We start from the raw sequence: 17,738 nt of genomic DNA, 5'->3' as shown, positions 1-17,738 counted from the left end.
TTGAGATACACCTCAGAAGGCTGGGGGGTGTGCAGAGTTTTATGTACTGCTTATTTTCTGTTACTGAACATTGAGATACACCTCAGAAGGATGGGGAGTTGTGCGTATTTTTATGTACTGCTTATTTTCTCTTACTGAACATTGAGATACACCTCAGAAGGCTGGGGGGCTGTGCGTATTTTTATGTACTGCTTATTTTCTCTTACTGAACATTGAGATACACCTCAGAAGGATGGGGGGGCTGTGCGTATTTTTATGTACTGCTTATTTTCTCTTACTGAACATTGAGATACACCTCAGAAGGCTGGGGGGAGTTGTGCGTATTTTTATGTACTGCTTATTTTCTGTTACTGAACATTGAGATACCCCTCAAAAGGCTTGGGGGGCCTGTGCATATTTTTATGTACTGCTTATTTTCTGTTACTGAACATTGAGATACCCCCTCAGAAGGCTGGGGGGGCTATGCGTATTTTTATGTACTGCTTATTTTCTGTTACTGAACATTGAGATACACCTCAGAAGGCTGGGGGGCTATGCATATTTTTATGTACTGCTTATTTTCTGTTACTGAACATTGAGATACACCTTAAAAGGCTGGGGGGGGGGGCTGTGCATATTTTTATGTACTGCTTATTTTCTCTTACTGAACATTGAGATACACCTCAGAAGGCTGGGTGGGGGGGCTGTGCATATTTTTAATGACTGCTTATTTTCTGTTACTGAACATTGAGATACACATCAGAAGGGTGGTCAGGCTGTGCATATTTTTATATACTGCTTATTTTCTGTTACTAAACATTGACAAACACCTCAGAAGGCTGAGGGGCTGTGCGTATTTTCATGTACTGCTTATTTTCTCTTACTGAACATTGAAATACACCTCAGAAGGCTGGGGGGGTTGTGCGTATTTTTATGTACTGCTTATTTTCTGTTACTGAACATTGAGATACCCCTCAGAAGGCTGGGGGGGGGGGGGCTGTGCATATTTTTATGTGCTGCTTATTTTCAGTTACCGAACATTGAGATACCCCTCAGGATGCTGGGGGGGGGGGCAGTGAGTATTTTTATGTACTGCTTATTTTCTCTTACTGAACATTGAGAGACACCTCAGAAGGCTGGGGGGGTGTGCATATTTTTATGTACTGCTTATTTTCTGTTACTGAACATTGAGATACCCCTCAGAAGGCTGGGGGGGTTGTGCATATTTTTATGTACTGCTTATTTTCTGTTACTGAACATTGAGTTACACCTCAGAAGGCTGGGGGGCTGTGCATTTTTTTATGTACTGCTTATTTTCTGTTACTGAACATTGAGATACCCCTCAGAAGGCTGGGGGGGTTGTGTGTATTTTTATGTACTGCTTATTTTCTGTTACTGAACATTGAGTTACACCTCAGAAGGCTGGGGGCTGTGCATATTTTTATGTACTGCTTATTTTTTGTTACTGAACATTGAGATACCCCTCAGAAGGCTGGGGGGGGGTTGTGCTTATTTTTATGTACTGCTTATTTTCTCTTACTGAACACTGAGATACACATCAGAAGGCTGGGGGCGCTGTGCGTATTTTTATGTACTGCTTATTTTCTGTTACTGAACATTTAGATACACCTCAGGGCTGGGGGGGGGGGTTGTGCGTATTTTTATGTACTGCTATTTTCTGTTACTGAACATTGATATACACCTCAGAAGGCTGGGGGGGCTGTGCATATTTTTATGTACTGCTTATTTTCTGTAACTGAACATTGAGATACCCCTCAGAAGGCTGGGGGGGGGATGTCCGTATTTTTATGTACTGCTTATTTTCTGTTACTGAACATTGAGATACCCCTCAGAAGGCTGGGAGGCTGTGCGTATTTTTATGTACTGCTTATTTTCTGTTACTGAACATTGAGATACACCTCAGAATGTTGGCGGGCTGTGTGTATTTTTATGTACTGCTTATTTTCTCTTACTGAACTTTAAGATACACCTCAGAAGGCTGGGGGGGCTGTGTGTATTTTTATGTACTGCTTATTTTCTGTTACTGAACATTGAGATTCACCTCAGGGCTGGGGGTGCTGTGCGTATTTTTATGTACTGCTTATTTTCTGTTACTGAACATTGAGATACACCTCATAAGGCTGGGGGACTGTGCGTATTTTTATGTACTGCTTATTTTCTCTTACTGTACATTGAGATACACCACAGAAGGCTGGGGGGCTGTGTGTATTTTTATGTACTGCTTATTTTCTCTTACTGAACATTGAGATACACCCCAGAAGGCTGAGGGGGGGGGGGGGGGTGTGCGTATTTTTATGTACTGCTAATTTTCTCTTACTGAACATTGAGATACACCTCAGGGCTGGGGGAGCTGTGCATATTTTTATGTACTGCTTATTTTCTGTTACTGAACATTGAGATACACCTCAGAAGACTGAGGGGGCTGTGCGTATTTTTATGTACTGCTTATTTTCTGTTACTGAACATTGAGATACACCTCAGAAGGCTGGGGGGCTGTGCGTACTTTTATGTACTGCTTATTTTCTGTTACTGAACATTGAGATACACCTCAAAAGGCTGGGGGGCTGTGCGTATTTTTATGTACTGCTTATTTTCTGTTACTGAACATTGAGATACACCTCAGAAGGCTGGGGGGCTGTGCGTACTTTTATGTACTGCTTATTTTCTGTTACTGAATATTGAGATACACCTCAGGGCTGGGGAGCTGTGCATATTTTTATGTACTGCTTATTTTCTCTTACTGAACATTGAGATACACCTCAGGGCTGGGGGGATGGGGTTGTGCGTATTTTTATGTGCTGCTTATTTTCTGTTACTGAACATTGAGATACACCTCAAAAGGCTGGGGGGCTGTGCGTATTTTTATGTACTGCTTATTTTCTCTTACTGAACATTGAGATATCCCTCAGAAGGCTGGGGGGGCTCTGCGTATTTTTATGTACTGCTTATTTTCTGTTACTGAACATTGAGATACCACTCAGAAGGCTGCGGGTTGTGCGTATTTTTATGTACTGCTTATTTTCTGTTACTGAACATTGAGATACCAGTCAGAACGCTGGGGAGTTGTGCGTATTTTTATGTACTGCTTATTTTCTCTTACTGAACATTGAGATACACCTCAGAAGGCTGGGGGGGCTGTGCATATTTTTATATACTGCTTATTTTCTGTTACTGAACATTGAGATACACCTCAGAAGGCTGGGGGGCTGTGCGTATTTTTATGCACTGCTTATTTTCTGTTACTGAACACTGAGATACACCTCAGAAGTCTGGGGGACTGTGCATATTTTTATGTACTGCTTATTTTGTCTTACTGAACACTGAGATACACCTCAGAAGGCTGGGGGTGGGGCTGTGCATATTTTTATGTACTGCTTATTTTCTCTTACTGAACATTGAGATACACCTCAGAAGGTTGGGGGGGCTGTGCATATTTTTATGTACTGCTTATTTTCTGTTACTGAACATTGAGATACACATCAGAAGGCTGGGGGGGCTGTGCATATTTTTATATACTGCTTATTTTCTGTTTCTAAACATTGACAAGCACCTCAGAAGGCTGGGGGGCTGTGCGTATTTTTATGTACTGCTTATTTTCTCTTACTGAACATTGAAATACACCTCAGAAGGCTGGGGGGGTTGTGCGTATTTTTATGTACTGCTTATTTTTTGTTACTGAACATTGAGATACCCTTCAGAAGGCTGGAGGGGGGCTGTGCATATTTTTATGTACTGCTTATTTTCAGTTACTGAACATTGAGATACCCCTCAGGAGGCTGGGGGGGCAGTGAGTATTTTTATGTACTGCTTATTTTCTCTTACTGAACATTAAGATACACCTCAGAAGGCTGGGCCGGGGGGCTGTGCATATTTTTATGTACTGTTTATTTTCTGTTACTGAACATTGAGATACCCCTCAGAAGGCTGGGGGGGTTGTGCGTATTTTTATGTGCTGCTTATTTTCTTTTACTGAACATTGAGTTACACCTCAGAAGGCTGGGGGGCTGTGCATATTTTTATGTACTGCTTATTTTCTGTTACTGAACATTGAGATACCCCTCAGAAGGCTGGGGGGGCTGTGCGCATTTTCATGTACTACTTATTTTCTCTTACTGAACATTGAGATCCACATCAGAAGGCTGGGGGCGCTGTGTGTATTTTTATGCACTGCTTATTTTCTGTTACTGAACATTTAGATACACCTCAGGGCTGGGGGGGGCGGTTGTGCGTCTTTTTATGTACCGCTTATTTTCTGTTACTGAACATTGAGATACCCCTCAGAAGGCTGGGGGGGGGCTGTGCGTATTTTTATGTACTGCTTATTTTCTGTTACTGAACATTGAGATACACCTCAGAAGGTTGGCAGGCTGTGTGTATTTTTATGTACTGCTTATTTTCTCTTACTGAACATTAAGATACACCTCAGAAGGCTGGGGGGGGGGGATGTGTGTATTTTTATGTACTGCTTATTTTCTGTTACTGAACATTGAGATTCATCTCAGGGCTGGGGGGCTGTGCGTATTTTTATGTACTGCTTATTTTCTGTTACTGAACATTGAGATGCACCTCAGAAGGCTGGGGGACTGTGCGTATTTTTATGTACTGCTTATTTTCTCTTACTGTACATTGAGATACACCACAGAAGGCTGGGGGGCTGTTTGTATTTTTATGTACTGCTTATTTTCTCTTACTGAACATTGAGATACACCTCAGAAGGCTGGGGGCTGTGTGTATTTTTATGTACTGCTAATTTTCTCTTACTGAACATTGAGATACACCTCAGAAGGCTGGGGGGGGTGTGTGCGTATTTTTATGTACTGCTTATTTTCTGTTACTGAACATTGAGATACCACTCAGAAGCCTGGGGTGGGCTGTGCATATTTTTATGTACTGCTTATTTTCTCTTACTGAACATTGAGATACACCTCAGGGCTGGGGGAGCTGTGCATATTTTTATGTACTGCTTATTTTCTGTTACTGAACATTGAGATACACCTCAGAAGGCTGGGGGGCTGTGCGTACTTTTATGTACTGCTTATTTTCTGTTACTGAACATTGAGATACACCTCAAAAGGCTGGGGGGCTGTGCGTATTTTTATGTACTGCTTATTTTCTCTTACTGAACATTGAGATACACCTCAGAAGGCTGGGGGGGCTGTGCGTATTTTTATGTACTGCTTATTTTCTGTTACTGAACATTGAGATACACCTCAGGGCTGGGGAGCTGTGCATATTTTTATGTACTGCTTATTTTCTCTTACTGAACATTGAGATACACCTCAGGGCTGGGGGGGTTGTGCGTATTTTTATGTGCTGCTTATTTTCTGTTACTGAACATTGAGATACACCTCAGAAGGCTGGGGGGCTGTGCGTATTTTTATGTACTGCTTATTTTCTCTTACTGAACATTGAGATACCCCTCAGAAGGCTGGGGGGGCTGTGCGTATTTTTATGTACTGCTTATTTTCTGTTACTGAACATTGAGATACCACACTCAGAAGGCTGGGGGGTTGTGCGTATTTTTATATACTGCTTATTTTCTGTTACTGAACATTGAGATACACCTCAGAAGGCTGGGGAGGCTGTGCGTATTTTTATGTACTGCTTATTTTCTGTTACTGAACACTGAGATACACCTCAGAAGGCTGGGGGACTGTGCATATTTTTATGTACTGCTTATTTTGTCTTACTGAACACTGAGATACACCTCAGAAGGCTGGGGGGATTGTGCATATTTTTATTTACTGCTTATTTTCTCTTACTGAACATTGAGATACACCTCAGAAGGCTGGGTGGGCTGTGCATATTTTTATGTACTGCTTATTTTCTGTTACTGAACATTGAGATACCCCTCAGAAGGCTGGGGAGGCTGTGCGTATTTTTATGTGCTGCTTATTTTCTGTTGCATTTTAGATTACCCTACATTATTATTTTTAGTAGTTATCCCTTGTTTTCATTGTTTTCTTTCTTTAGTCTTTTTCTTATGTAAGCAGTTTTTTCACATGAACAAGTAGATCTGCGTTTTACTATTATTGTTATTTTATTTATTTATGTTTTTGCTTGTCAAGTAAACACAACAGATGGACAGTAGAGAGTGAGGGCATTAAGATCAGACACCCTGAGGAGTGCAGATCAGAGAAAGGACCTTTTGTTTCTTTTTTTGCTCTTGCAAAGAGCATGAGGGTTAGTATCCTTGTGTTGAGCTACACTAAAATGTGGAGTGCCACCAGATGCCAAGTGAGCCTGCAATGGCTCTGACTGACATTCATAAAGTTCATGTGCAGAACAGAACTATGCAGCTCAAGTAGTGTTTTAGAGAGTGGCTTTCCTGCTTCTAATAATTTGCTCTGTTTTTCCTAACCCACCTACCTTCTCCTACTACAGTTCATTCAATTAGCAGTGCAATTCAAATCTGTTATTGGCAACCATTTGTTTTTGTCTTCCTGGGTACCGTTAATGTCCTTTGGGTATTTTTAAAATGCAGTAGGATGTAACAGACATTTTCTCTTGGGGAGTTAAAGAATGTGTCTATTAAAATGTTAACTCCCCCAGTTAAACAGACATTAATTGTTAGAGAACAGGCAAACTGTACATCAACACCCTGATTGGAGAATGAACATTCTCGAGCAGGGTATTAATGTACAAGTAATGCCTGCTGAAAAATGAGCCCACCGCTTCACAGCAGCATATCAACTGCCGTGGAGCTTGGACTGAGAAAACCAAAAGGCTGCCATTATTTTATGCTTACTAAGCAGCGCTTTTGCTGTTTAGCGAGTGTAAAATGTGAAAAGAAAAAAAATGCAATTAAAAAAAATTGTGTGTGTTTATGTCTGTGTGCGAGTGTGTGTTTGCATGTCAGTAAAAGTGAGAATGAGTGAGTCATTATTGTGCACTCACTAGCAGCGATGTTGCTGTTTAGTGAGTGTAAAATAATAAAAAAAAAATAATAAAGCATGAGTGTGAGAGTGTATGCATGTATGAGAGTAAGCGAGAGACTGAGCCAGCAAAACAGAAAAAAGTGTGTTGATGTTTGTCTGTGTATGTGACTGAATGCATGCATGAAAGCAGAAGGGACTGTGTGTGTGTATGTGTGTGTGTGTGTGTGTGTGTGTGTGTGTGTGTGTGTGTGTGTGTGTGTGTGTGTGTGAGACTGTGTGAGACTGTGTGCGTGCATGAAAGACAGAGAGAGTAAAGTATAAAAGCAATCTAGTGATCCTCTTGGCAGGAGCAGCAGTTTTGCATACCTCTCAACCTCAGATGTAGTTTTCAACCTAAAAGCACAAGAAATCTGGACAAAGCCTTTCATAATGGGGGGACAAATGCTAAGAAAAATCGGCACATTTTAAATATTGCTCTTAAAAATCTTAGAAAGTTGCTATAATAACAGGATTTGTGTTGGCATGTATTTTCTGAAGGATATGAAATCTGAAACTCAAATGCATGTCATTTACATTATGTATGTATAGATTCATACTGTATGAACTGAGGTTGAATTTTTATTTAATTAATATGTTGTTCTTCTGCATTAGGTTTTGTAATAATAACGTTATTTAACTGTAACCACATTATGACAATGTGGAGCTTTTCTCCCTGGGTCTCTGCTGAAAATGGGATATTATCTAACTCAGAATTTCCTGGTAAACAAATGTCAAATAAATAAATACAATAAAATACAGCCAGTGTGTCTTGTACAGTTCAGGTTATCTACAGCTTAGGTCATGGGCCAAAGAGGCTAATACCCCAAACTGCATAACAAATAAATAACAAGCAGTTTATTTTAGGCTAGATTTCCCTGACAAAATGCTATGTTTCAGCAGGGTGTTAGTTAGGTACAGCTTTGGTAATAAACTTGGTCAAATGTACAATACAATGTCCATTCACTATTAGAATTTAATAGCTTCTTTAACTGTTCTAATTTACTGCATCCCTCCCATTTACTAGAACAGATTTATTGAACAGCAACTTACCGCCCTTTCTGGCAATGATGGATAAAGAACAAAAGCAGTTAATAGCCTTGGTTATCGTAAGCATCTGCTTCTCTTCCTAAAAGCTGGTGTTGCTATATGCCTTCACAGTAACTAGACTAACAGTGGTAAATAGCACAGTTCAAAATGGTTCTTGGTTTCCGTTAGGAGTCTGAGATGTAGCAAACCAGAATCCCCTTACAATCAGCAGCACAGAACTGGTCTCAGAGGTCTATAGTTGACAAAAGGGCTAATGTGTAAGGCAAATGCACAGCAAATCGTAAGTTGTGCATCAAAGCCAGTACTCAAAACAAATTAGTTTAAACTGCACAGAAACTGCCTGCCCTTGACCTACTGCTATTGCACAATACAGTGCGAGATGTTACAAACAATACAAGCAATATGATCATATCATGTTCAAGCCCTTCCAGATTATTTATTTTGTTAATATTAAAGGTAAACATACAACATAACAGGCACTGTTACTGTACAAGTAAACAAATATAATACAAGGCTTGCTTGGGAGGATTTGACAAAAGTCAAACCCCTCATAAATTTACTTGCAATAATTTCTTCCCAAGTGCATAAGTGTGCAGATGGCTCTAGTTTATACAATTACACAAACCCAGAGAAAGAAGGCTGGAAGGCAACAAAATATATCCTTAAAACCGATGACATGGTTAAACCACAATCACTGGTGAACCACTGTACAATGAAAAATGGAGTGTTTAAAGGCCCATACACCTTCAGAATACAGTACAGGTAATCCATGTATGGGTAACATCAATCAGATGACCCATTAACAGTCTAAACCATGTTTTTGTCATGAGCTAGAGAGCTATAATGTCACTTCTATTTCAACAAGTTACGTCTGTGAAGTATCTTTTATCCACAATGCTGTTTTCTTCACATAAGCATAGGCTCCATCTGGCACACTGGAATGACTTGTCGGGTGACTTGGTGGTGGGCTGTTCTGTGCCTGCCTTTGAATAGCTGCTTCTCCTTCCCTGAATGGAAGGTAATCGGCATTGATCATTACATAGACTGGGGAGAATGGAGTCTGTTCATGTTGGGAAGTTCTTATGGGTATACTGCTGGCTTCCTGACAAAACAAAGTTTAGAAAAATTACTCAGCATTTAAGCCTATTATATCTAATTGAACATTATTATCTGTCCTAAAAGACCTCCACACATCAGTAAACCACTTTATTAATGCAGTCTGTGTGCTGCGCAACTCAAATGAAGTGCAATACTTTATTTTCAGTGATGCTTGCTTTCATTTTGTTTATTCAAAGTAACATTTGCCTTCTTCTCTTTCGATAATCTTCAAGTTGTCACTGACTCTTGTGTCCATCTGTTACCTGCCACACCGGCACCATATATCACTGTGTATTTCCTTCTGGTTTTCTGGAGTGAGCTATCCCACTATGGGACAACAGACAGAGGAGGAATTACTGAATAACTGTAGCTGTCTACACTTTCAGCAGGCTGTAAGGGAGTGCAGTAGAGACTTGCAGAGTGATGTTACATCATTTCAGGAGAGATTCAAGGAGAGATGTTTGCAGTTTTTTCTCTATTGATGGGAAAAGAAACATAGAATGTTACCAGAAAAAGATCTTTTCCCATAACAAATGCATGAGTGCATGTTCAGACAGACAGTGAGGTCCGGTCTTTACTGGAGATCCCTGAGTAGTGTACTAACCAAATATACACCCAAGAAAAAGAAAATCTTCTACTGAGCTCTCAGTTACTCCTCCCCAACTGTCTATTAGCCCATTTCATTTCTGAGCTTTGGTCTCTGGCATTGCCTAGTGTTATACAGCTAATATGCCACTGAGATGGTAGAATCCTTTACGTTTGCAGAGCTGTGTCTTTAAGCAGTGAGGAAATTTGACACTACAGTTATCTTAATAACAACATGGTACAACTAAGCAAATAAGGTATAATCCTTTGTCTTGAACAAGATGTACACAACTAATTTTTTGTATAAGTCCAGGGAGAGACATTGCAAGCTACAAAATGCTACATAATATAAACATGTACCACAAATATACAAGCAAAGAATTTTGCACATGAGTGATAAGCTTCTACATAGAAAGACAATAAAAACAAGCTGGGTTAGCTGAACAAGTTTCATAGTGAGGCAACTATTACAACCACACCAACTTTCCATACAGAACACCAGAACAGATTTCAAAAAGCAGTATAGATATGCAACCAATGGTGTAGATCAGAATGTATGTGCTGTATCTTTAAGAAGCATATCAAGGACTGAACGTGCAAACATAAACAGCAAGCATGTGCTATTCTCAGTGCCATTTTGAGAGTGCAGCCAGAGAGTGAGAATGTATGACTGCAGTAGTTAGTCTGTATAAGTTACTTAAGTTAAAGTCAGTAAACTTCTATCATGATGTGTTTGTATATAATAAAGCTGCTTGAACAGAACCCACAAAGACACTTCTATTATGTCCAAAGTGGGAGAGCGACATGGTGTCAGAACCGGGATTCCAGAGAATGATATTCGGAGCCATGAGGTGCAGAGATGACAGTGAAGGTAAACTTGGAGAAACGAGCACAAAAAAGAGCCAGAAAAGAATCAAAGGTAATGAAAATTTGCATTAACTGCTTATTTTATTAAAAAAAAGAAGATAAAAGGGAGCATTACAAGGGCACAAACCGCATTATTAAACAAGCAGGAGGCACAAAAGGTTTATTGACTAAGTAGAATGTTTAAAATTAAGATATTTGATGAAACAATTATCAGAAAAAAAAGGATGTAGAGAGTCAGAGAACTTATCCAGCAGGAAAGTAAAGGGACAAATTTGGAGGAAGGCCAAGGAAAGTCACAAAACAGAGGGTAGAAAAGTAAGGAGAGCTTGGAAGAGAAGGAAGAAGATGATGTAGGTTTGTTTAGTGCAGGACAGTAGTGTGATCTAGGGACTTGTGGGAAGGGTGCTCTGAAGTATGCTGCAAATTGCAGTCAATGGACAGAGAGATCCAGAAGCATATTAAATTAGCAGAAGAGGATCAGTGGGCATAGACCTGTGAGCAGGGTTGAAAAAGACAAGACAGAAAAGGCAGAGCCATTATAGAGGCTAGGAGACAGTCAGAGTAGCAATGACGCAGGTAAGAACATAAAAAGAGGTAATAAAATGATGTGGGTAGGGGAATGCAGTACAAGGGGAATAGGGATGAGGCTGTGGGCATTGTAGCCAGCTCAGGCAGAAAAAAGGAGTTTAGGGGAAGGTAGGTACTTAGAGCAGGAAAGAGGAGAAGAAGTATTGGTCATGAGCAGCTGAGTAAGGAAAGGTTGAGGGTAGCACAGCAAAAAGCAATTCAGAAGAGTCAGAAAACATTTATAGTGATCACACAAGTGCTGCAGGAAGGACAAGCACAGGCAAGCTGGGACAGGTGACCAAGGTTAGCATAACATCAACATGAAGAACACAACTGGGAAGTTTGCTAAGTAATACTACTTTGGACACAATAGCAGGGTGACTGCAGGAAGCCTGGAAGAGCAATGATCAGGAGAAATAGTCATAGGAAGGCAGGGTGGGATATTCTGCTAGTAGGGGCTTCATACCGGGAATTAAGTTACCTAGGAAGGTCTAATGGTGCTAGAAAATTCCCAGAGAAAACACTAGAAAATTCATAGCAGGCTGTGATCAGAGCAGCAGCAAAAGTCAGAGAGTACTCACAAACAGTGATCAATGGGGACACAAATGACTTAGCTAAAAGGACCACAACAAAATCTTTCAGGAGGATCACATGGGGGAGCTAAAAGGTGCAGGGAGGAAGAGAGTAGAGAATCTTTCTCTGAAGACTAACAGTACCCAAATCAAACAAGTCAGAAGAATGACAAGGCAAACAAAGTAGTTCACCTGTTGGTTGAAGTAGTGTGGAGGAGGCATGGAAAGTGAGTGAGTTAGGTAAGATTTAGGACAGGAACACAACTAGGCGAAATGGAAACCTCAGGTAAGCAAACACAGCTAGGCAAAATAGAAGCCTCTGGTAAGCAAATACAACAAGGGGTAATGGAAACCTCAGGTAAGCAAACACAACTAGAGGAAATGGAAACCTCAGGTAAGCAAACACAATTTGTGGAAACAGAAACCTCAGGTAAGCAAACACAACTAGGGGAAATGGAAACCTCAGGTAAGCAAGCACAACTAGGGAAAACGGAAACCTCAGGTAAGCAAAGACAACTACTGGAAACGGAAACCTCAGGTAAGCAAACACAATTTGGGGGGACAGAAACCTCAGGTAAGCAAATACAACTAGGAGAAATGGAAACCTCAGGTAAGCAAACACAACTAGGGGTAATGGAAACTTCTGGTCAGTATACATAATGCCAATGTACATAGTTATCCTTGGCTTTAACATATTCATGAATGATAGTAAAGGTAGGCAAGGGAAGTGGCAATGTCTTCAAGGAAGCAGGTTTCTGGGGTCTATAGTAAAATCACGAACGTTTACTTACCCAAATACCTAAACGCTGACACATAGTCCGCAAACTGCAAATACATTGAATGCCCTAAACCGCGAAATTCAAAAACTCGAAATGTCATAGTTGTCCCATCCCACTGCCCGCTACATACTACCTACACAAACTAAATAAACCACATACATACACTAACCAAAACCCTACTTCTAGCCCTAAACTAAACCCTACTTCTAACCCTATACTAAATCTTGCATATACCACCATGTATGCACTTAACTTAACCCACACCTTAACCCTAAGGTCCGTAACTATCGCACACTTACCTTATGGAGCTATACCGCAGAAGGGCCAACCATGACGATTCAACATTTCGGATTTTGCGCTTCAGGATGATCAATGTTTTCACGGTTCGATGAAGATGTGTCGGCGTTTAGGTATTCGGGTAAGTAAACATTTGTTCTTTTAATATAGACCTAGGTTTGTGAAGTGCTGCAAGAAACGAATGAAAAGAAAGGGGTTGAATCAAGGGTACAAGAGGTGTAATCCAGCTTATGGAAACTACTGTCTTGGCAGTCAAAGGGACAGGAGGGTGCAGGGAGAGTTGGAGGATACATGCTACCTAAAGGCCACAGGATGCACCAAGAAAAGAAGACAAGTTGCTGAGGACAGAACAAGGGCATTTGAACCTCCCTGAAGTGGATGGGAACATGCCAGCATTTGGGTGGGAAGAAAGAGCGAAAGAGTGAAATAGTTGAGATTAGTGATTGCAATGAATAAAGTGATAGTTAAAATGCAGCACTTTCAATACTCCTTTTGCAAACACAGGCCTATCTAAGACACAAAGTAAACTCAATAACTAAACCATATTTTATCACGTGTCAGTGTTTTGCTCTTTGCAACAAAAGCCATCTCACACTATAATATGAACCACAGCTTATACGTAAAAGAGGAAACCATCTTGGCATTCACCATCGAAGAAACAACAAATTCAGTTCTTTTCAGTCCTAAAATAGCACTAGTATGAACTTTCAAAGTTCAATGATGTATTACAGCAGGTTAAAAGAGCTTTAATAAGATGAAAAGGTTTGCAGAAAATGAATTGAACAAAGGCAAAAATGATTCTTTAAGTATACAAGGGGAAAGAAGACAGGAAAAGAGATGAGAAAACCACTGAGAAGATTTAAGAAATCAAGCTGGAAAAATAAGTGGCTGTTCCAAGTTTGAGGGGTGTTGCTGTAAGGAAAGATAGAAGAAGAGGGGGATTGTTGTGACGACTGAGCAGGAGAAGCATAAAAAAATAAGTTCACTCTAGGACAAGGCACATTGTGCAAATGCAACACTGTCTTGAATTCCTAAGAATCCGAATGGTGTATTGGAAAGGCCTTTAAATAAAGCTAGGCAACAGATATTTGGTCAGCAAGGAAATCTCTGAGGAATGGAACTATTCAAGTGCTGCACCTCAATGGGAAGGGGGCACTAAAGCAAGCTGGACAGTTTGACTTCAGTAGTAGGGAAAGTCATAGACAAATACTGAGGGAAAGACTAATTGGATATTTCAAGAACAACAACCTGCAGACATCACACATCATGGGAGTATTGCAAGAAGATGTTGTCAAATGGATCCAGTCTGTTTCCGAGTATAAGGCAAAGCAGAGGTAGACAATGGGTAACCTACTGATGTTATCTATGTCTTCCTGCTGATGTTCTATATTTAGATGCCATCAAGGTCTTTCAGTATCACAGAGACATCTTTTAAAGAAAATGAAGTGGGAAGAATTCCAGAAAAAATGATGGACTAGACTGAAAGGTGGTGAGGGTAGAACTCTGAGATTAAGAGTGAGAATGGCACTGTCAGGAGACAGAAGGATAATGGGAAGGGACAGAGAAGTAAATAAAGTGGCACTACAGGTGCCGTTCCTGACACATGTGCTCTTCAACATTTTTGTCACTGACATTGCACAACGCAGAGAAAACAGGATCATATTTACAGATAACCCACACAGTGATAGGAAACGGAAAGGTCAGTCTTAAAAGGGACTAGAAAAGCCATTACTTTCATGTATGTTCTAATTAATGAGTATTATTTCATTAACTTGGCAATGTGATTCTGCACAGAAACAAGGCTAATAAAAATACACAGTTCTAGCAGTTTAGTACTTCACAGTAGGTGAGAGCATGCCCTGAGTTAATTAATATGAGAAAGAAATATCTCATCTGTAATATGTCTTCTTTGTTATTACTTATCTGTCTACCTTGGTAATATGCCTTCTTTGTTATTACTTATCTGTCTACCTTGGTAATATGCCTTATTTGTTATTACTTATCGGTCTACCTTGGAGCTTTTCTCCCCAGGCCTCCACTGAAAATGGACATTAATCCAGTTGGACTATCGCAGTCAACAAATGTAAAATAAATAAAATAAATAAATAAAACATATTGCAATGGTTTGGACACATTTGCAGTAAAGCAGAAGGTGATCTGGGAGAATCAGGAAGAAGAAGGCAGGAGCAAACTACAAAGTCCAGCAAACAGATAGATGGATTATGTGAAAGACAACCTGTGGTAGTCAAACATGACTGTTAAAGATAGGGGAGTTCCTCCCTCCTGCCGATAAGCCAGGAAAACAAAAAATGGAAAAGAAAAGAGACCGAAAACCCAGAAAATAGTGAATCTCAAAAATCTCTCTTCTTAAAACTTCTTTTTGCAACAGGTCAAGCCCACTTTCAACCCCATGAACTTATGTATACCAACTCTGAGACTGCCATACCTCGGAGAAAAGGAAATATTCCAAGAAATAGATTCTTGGACTTGGTATATACAAGTCCAATCTTTCAGTCATTCAGTATCTGTGTTTAGAGAATCACTCTTGCAGGCCCCGACATTTTAAATGCTTACCTAGGAAAATGGCATAAAATCAAGAGAGATGGCGATAGCTGAGACACCCCAATCCCATACAGAAAATAGGAAAAAGGGGGTTGATAATGATGAATAAGTGCATGATCTTATGCTATTTTAAACATTTATATTTTATTTATTTTTATTTGTTTATTGTGATAGAGCACTAATCTATAGGGACCCATTTGAGGTTCAGCCCAGGATAAAGAAAATTAATAGTGTACTGATACAACAAATTGAGAACACAGTACAAAATGCTTTTCAAAAATGTCAAGGTAGGTAAAATGAACTTTGGAGAATGCTTTCTACTCATTTAAAGGTAACAGAAAGAGTAACTACACTGTATTGTCAATACAGACTTAAGTAGGTACAAGATACAGAAATAGATGAGGTAACTATATTCAATGATAAGGTTAGGGGGAAAATAATCCACTAGCACTTGTAAGCTATAATTAAGTAGGGATATGAAATAGTAAGTCTAACGCTTTAGTTTCTCTCCTACTGGACGTATAAGAGAATTTAAGTACCTTTATCTGCACTTTTATTTTCAAAAAATACAGTATTTAAATTGATTTTAACTGTGTTGCAGGAATATTAACTGAACTGGAAGTTAGTCAGTGTTTGCTGAATTTTGTTATTTGCTAGTAATTATAGGTGTGGGGATAGCCACATTCTTTGATTTCCTGTCCTTGCCTATTTAAGTGGTACAGTGTGAAATATTTTCTGCTTAAAACCTCAGCTTTGGCTGGCTAAGAACTAGCTGTATTCAACTGGACGTATAAGAGAATTTAAGTACCTTTATCTGCACTTTTTTTTCAAAAAATACAGTATTTAAATTGATTTTAACTGTGTTGCAGGAATATTAACTGAACTGGAAGTTAGTCAGTGTTTGCTGAATTTTGTTATTTGCTAGTAATTACAGGTGTGGGGGTAGCCACATTCTTTGATTTCCTGTTCTTGCCTATTTAAGTGGTACAGTGTGAAATATTTTCTGCTTAAAAACCGCAGCTTTGGCCGGCTAAGAACTAGCTGTATTCAACTGGGTGTATAAGAGAATTTAAGTACCTTTATCTGCACTTTTTTTCAAAAATACAGTATTTAAATTGATTTTAACTGTGTTGCAGGAATATTAACTGAACTGGAAGTTAGTCAGTGTTTGCTGAATTTTGTTATTTGCTAGTAATTACAGGTGTGGGGATAGCCACATTCTTTGATTTCCTGTCCTTGCCTATTTAAGTGGTACAGTGTGAAATATTTTCTGCTTAAAAACCTCAGCTTTGGCCGGCTAAGAACTAGCTGTATTCAACTGGACATACAAGAGAATTTAAGTACCTTTATCTGCACTTTCTTTTAAAAAAATACAGTATTTAAATTGATTTTAACTGTGTTGCAGGAATATTAACTGAACTGGAAGTTTTGACTCTGCTCTTCAGTTAGTCCTACCCACCCTCCCTGTTTTTGTTTTGGTGTTAATCTTAGTAGCCTTGAAACTGCCCGCCCCTCTTGTAAATTTGTGTTTGGATACTCCTTCTGGGCCCATCTCATTTGCTCACTCAACTGAGTGCAGTGAGATCATATTCTGATTTCAGGCACTCCTACTGTGTACAAAGAGAGCATCTGGGAAACAGAAAAAAAAAATGTAAGCTTGTTTCCTGCCTTTCCTGTTAAGTGGTATAGACTATTTGTAGGCTTCTGAGCCCCAAGCCCTTCTGTGTTGGAGGAAGCCTTCTAGCTTAGTTTTTTTTCTTATAACTAGCCAGTTTTCTAGTTTCAGCACTCAAATCTGTTTCTTTGATCTCAGCACTTGTTCAGAAAAAAAAAATTCATCTGCTTTTACTGTACTTGTGTTTCTACCTACTTTATTTTACTTTTGCATCATCTTAAAAGTACTCAATTGTATTTATTACTGCTTGGTGTAACTCATTCTAAGCCTTTTGGTTTAAACACCTGGGCTTCAGACCAGTTGTTTTGCAGTGAGAGGGTTTGTGGTCTGCACTGTAGTGGCAGAACAGGTAGCTTACATCCTTCTAGGTTGGGAACTGCTGATTGAGGGCTCAGTGTCTGTTATTCTAAAGGTGTATTAATTCTGGTTTAAGTACTTGGGCTTTCAGGCCAGTTATTTTACATTAAGAAGGTTTGTGGTCTGCACTCTTGTGGGAGGAGAGGCTGGACTCTGCCCTTCTGAGCTGGGAATTTCTGGTTAAAGGCTTATAGTGCATGCATATCTGAACTGCTTCTTACTGAAGTTGGTGCGCCTTGTTTGCTGTGGCATAGACTGGATTCGGGCCTGCTGAATCTAGCTTTATTTGTGTAACTTGAGCACTAATCCAGGCATTCTCTAAAGTATTCAATTGTATTTATTACTGCTTGGTAGTAACTTGATTAAAGTGTAGCTATCATTCTAAGTCTTTTGGAGTAAGCACTTGGGCTTCAGA

The 17,738-nt window shown here is 39.7% G+C and overlaps 1 protein-coding gene across 1 annotated transcript in view; it reads right to left on the bottom strand.

The window, feature by feature from the left end:
• Positions 1 to 8,375: 8,375 nt before the first annotated feature.
• The window catches only part of LOC122806609 (transmembrane protein PVRIG-like), a 130,712-nt gene continuing 121,349 nt past the window's right edge, over positions 8,376 to 17,738 (bottom strand). The window contains exon 5 of the mRNA XM_044077175.1: positions 8,376 to 9,066. Coding sequence (XP_043933110.1) covers positions 8,830 to 9,066 — 237 coding nt within the window. The 3' untranslated portion in view covers positions 8,376 to 8,829. The remainder of the gene's footprint in view (positions 9,067 to 17,738) is intronic.

The sequence above is a fragment of the Protopterus annectens genome, chromosome 7.part0 (genome assembly GCF_019279795.1).
Source record: "Protopterus annectens isolate FY-2018-M chromosome 7.part0, PAN1.0, whole genome shotgun sequence".
NCBI classification, from domain to species: Eukaryota; Metazoa; Chordata; order Ceratodontiformes; family Protopteridae; genus Protopterus; species Protopterus annectens.
This window is presented reverse-complemented; position numbering and strand designations above follow the sequence as displayed.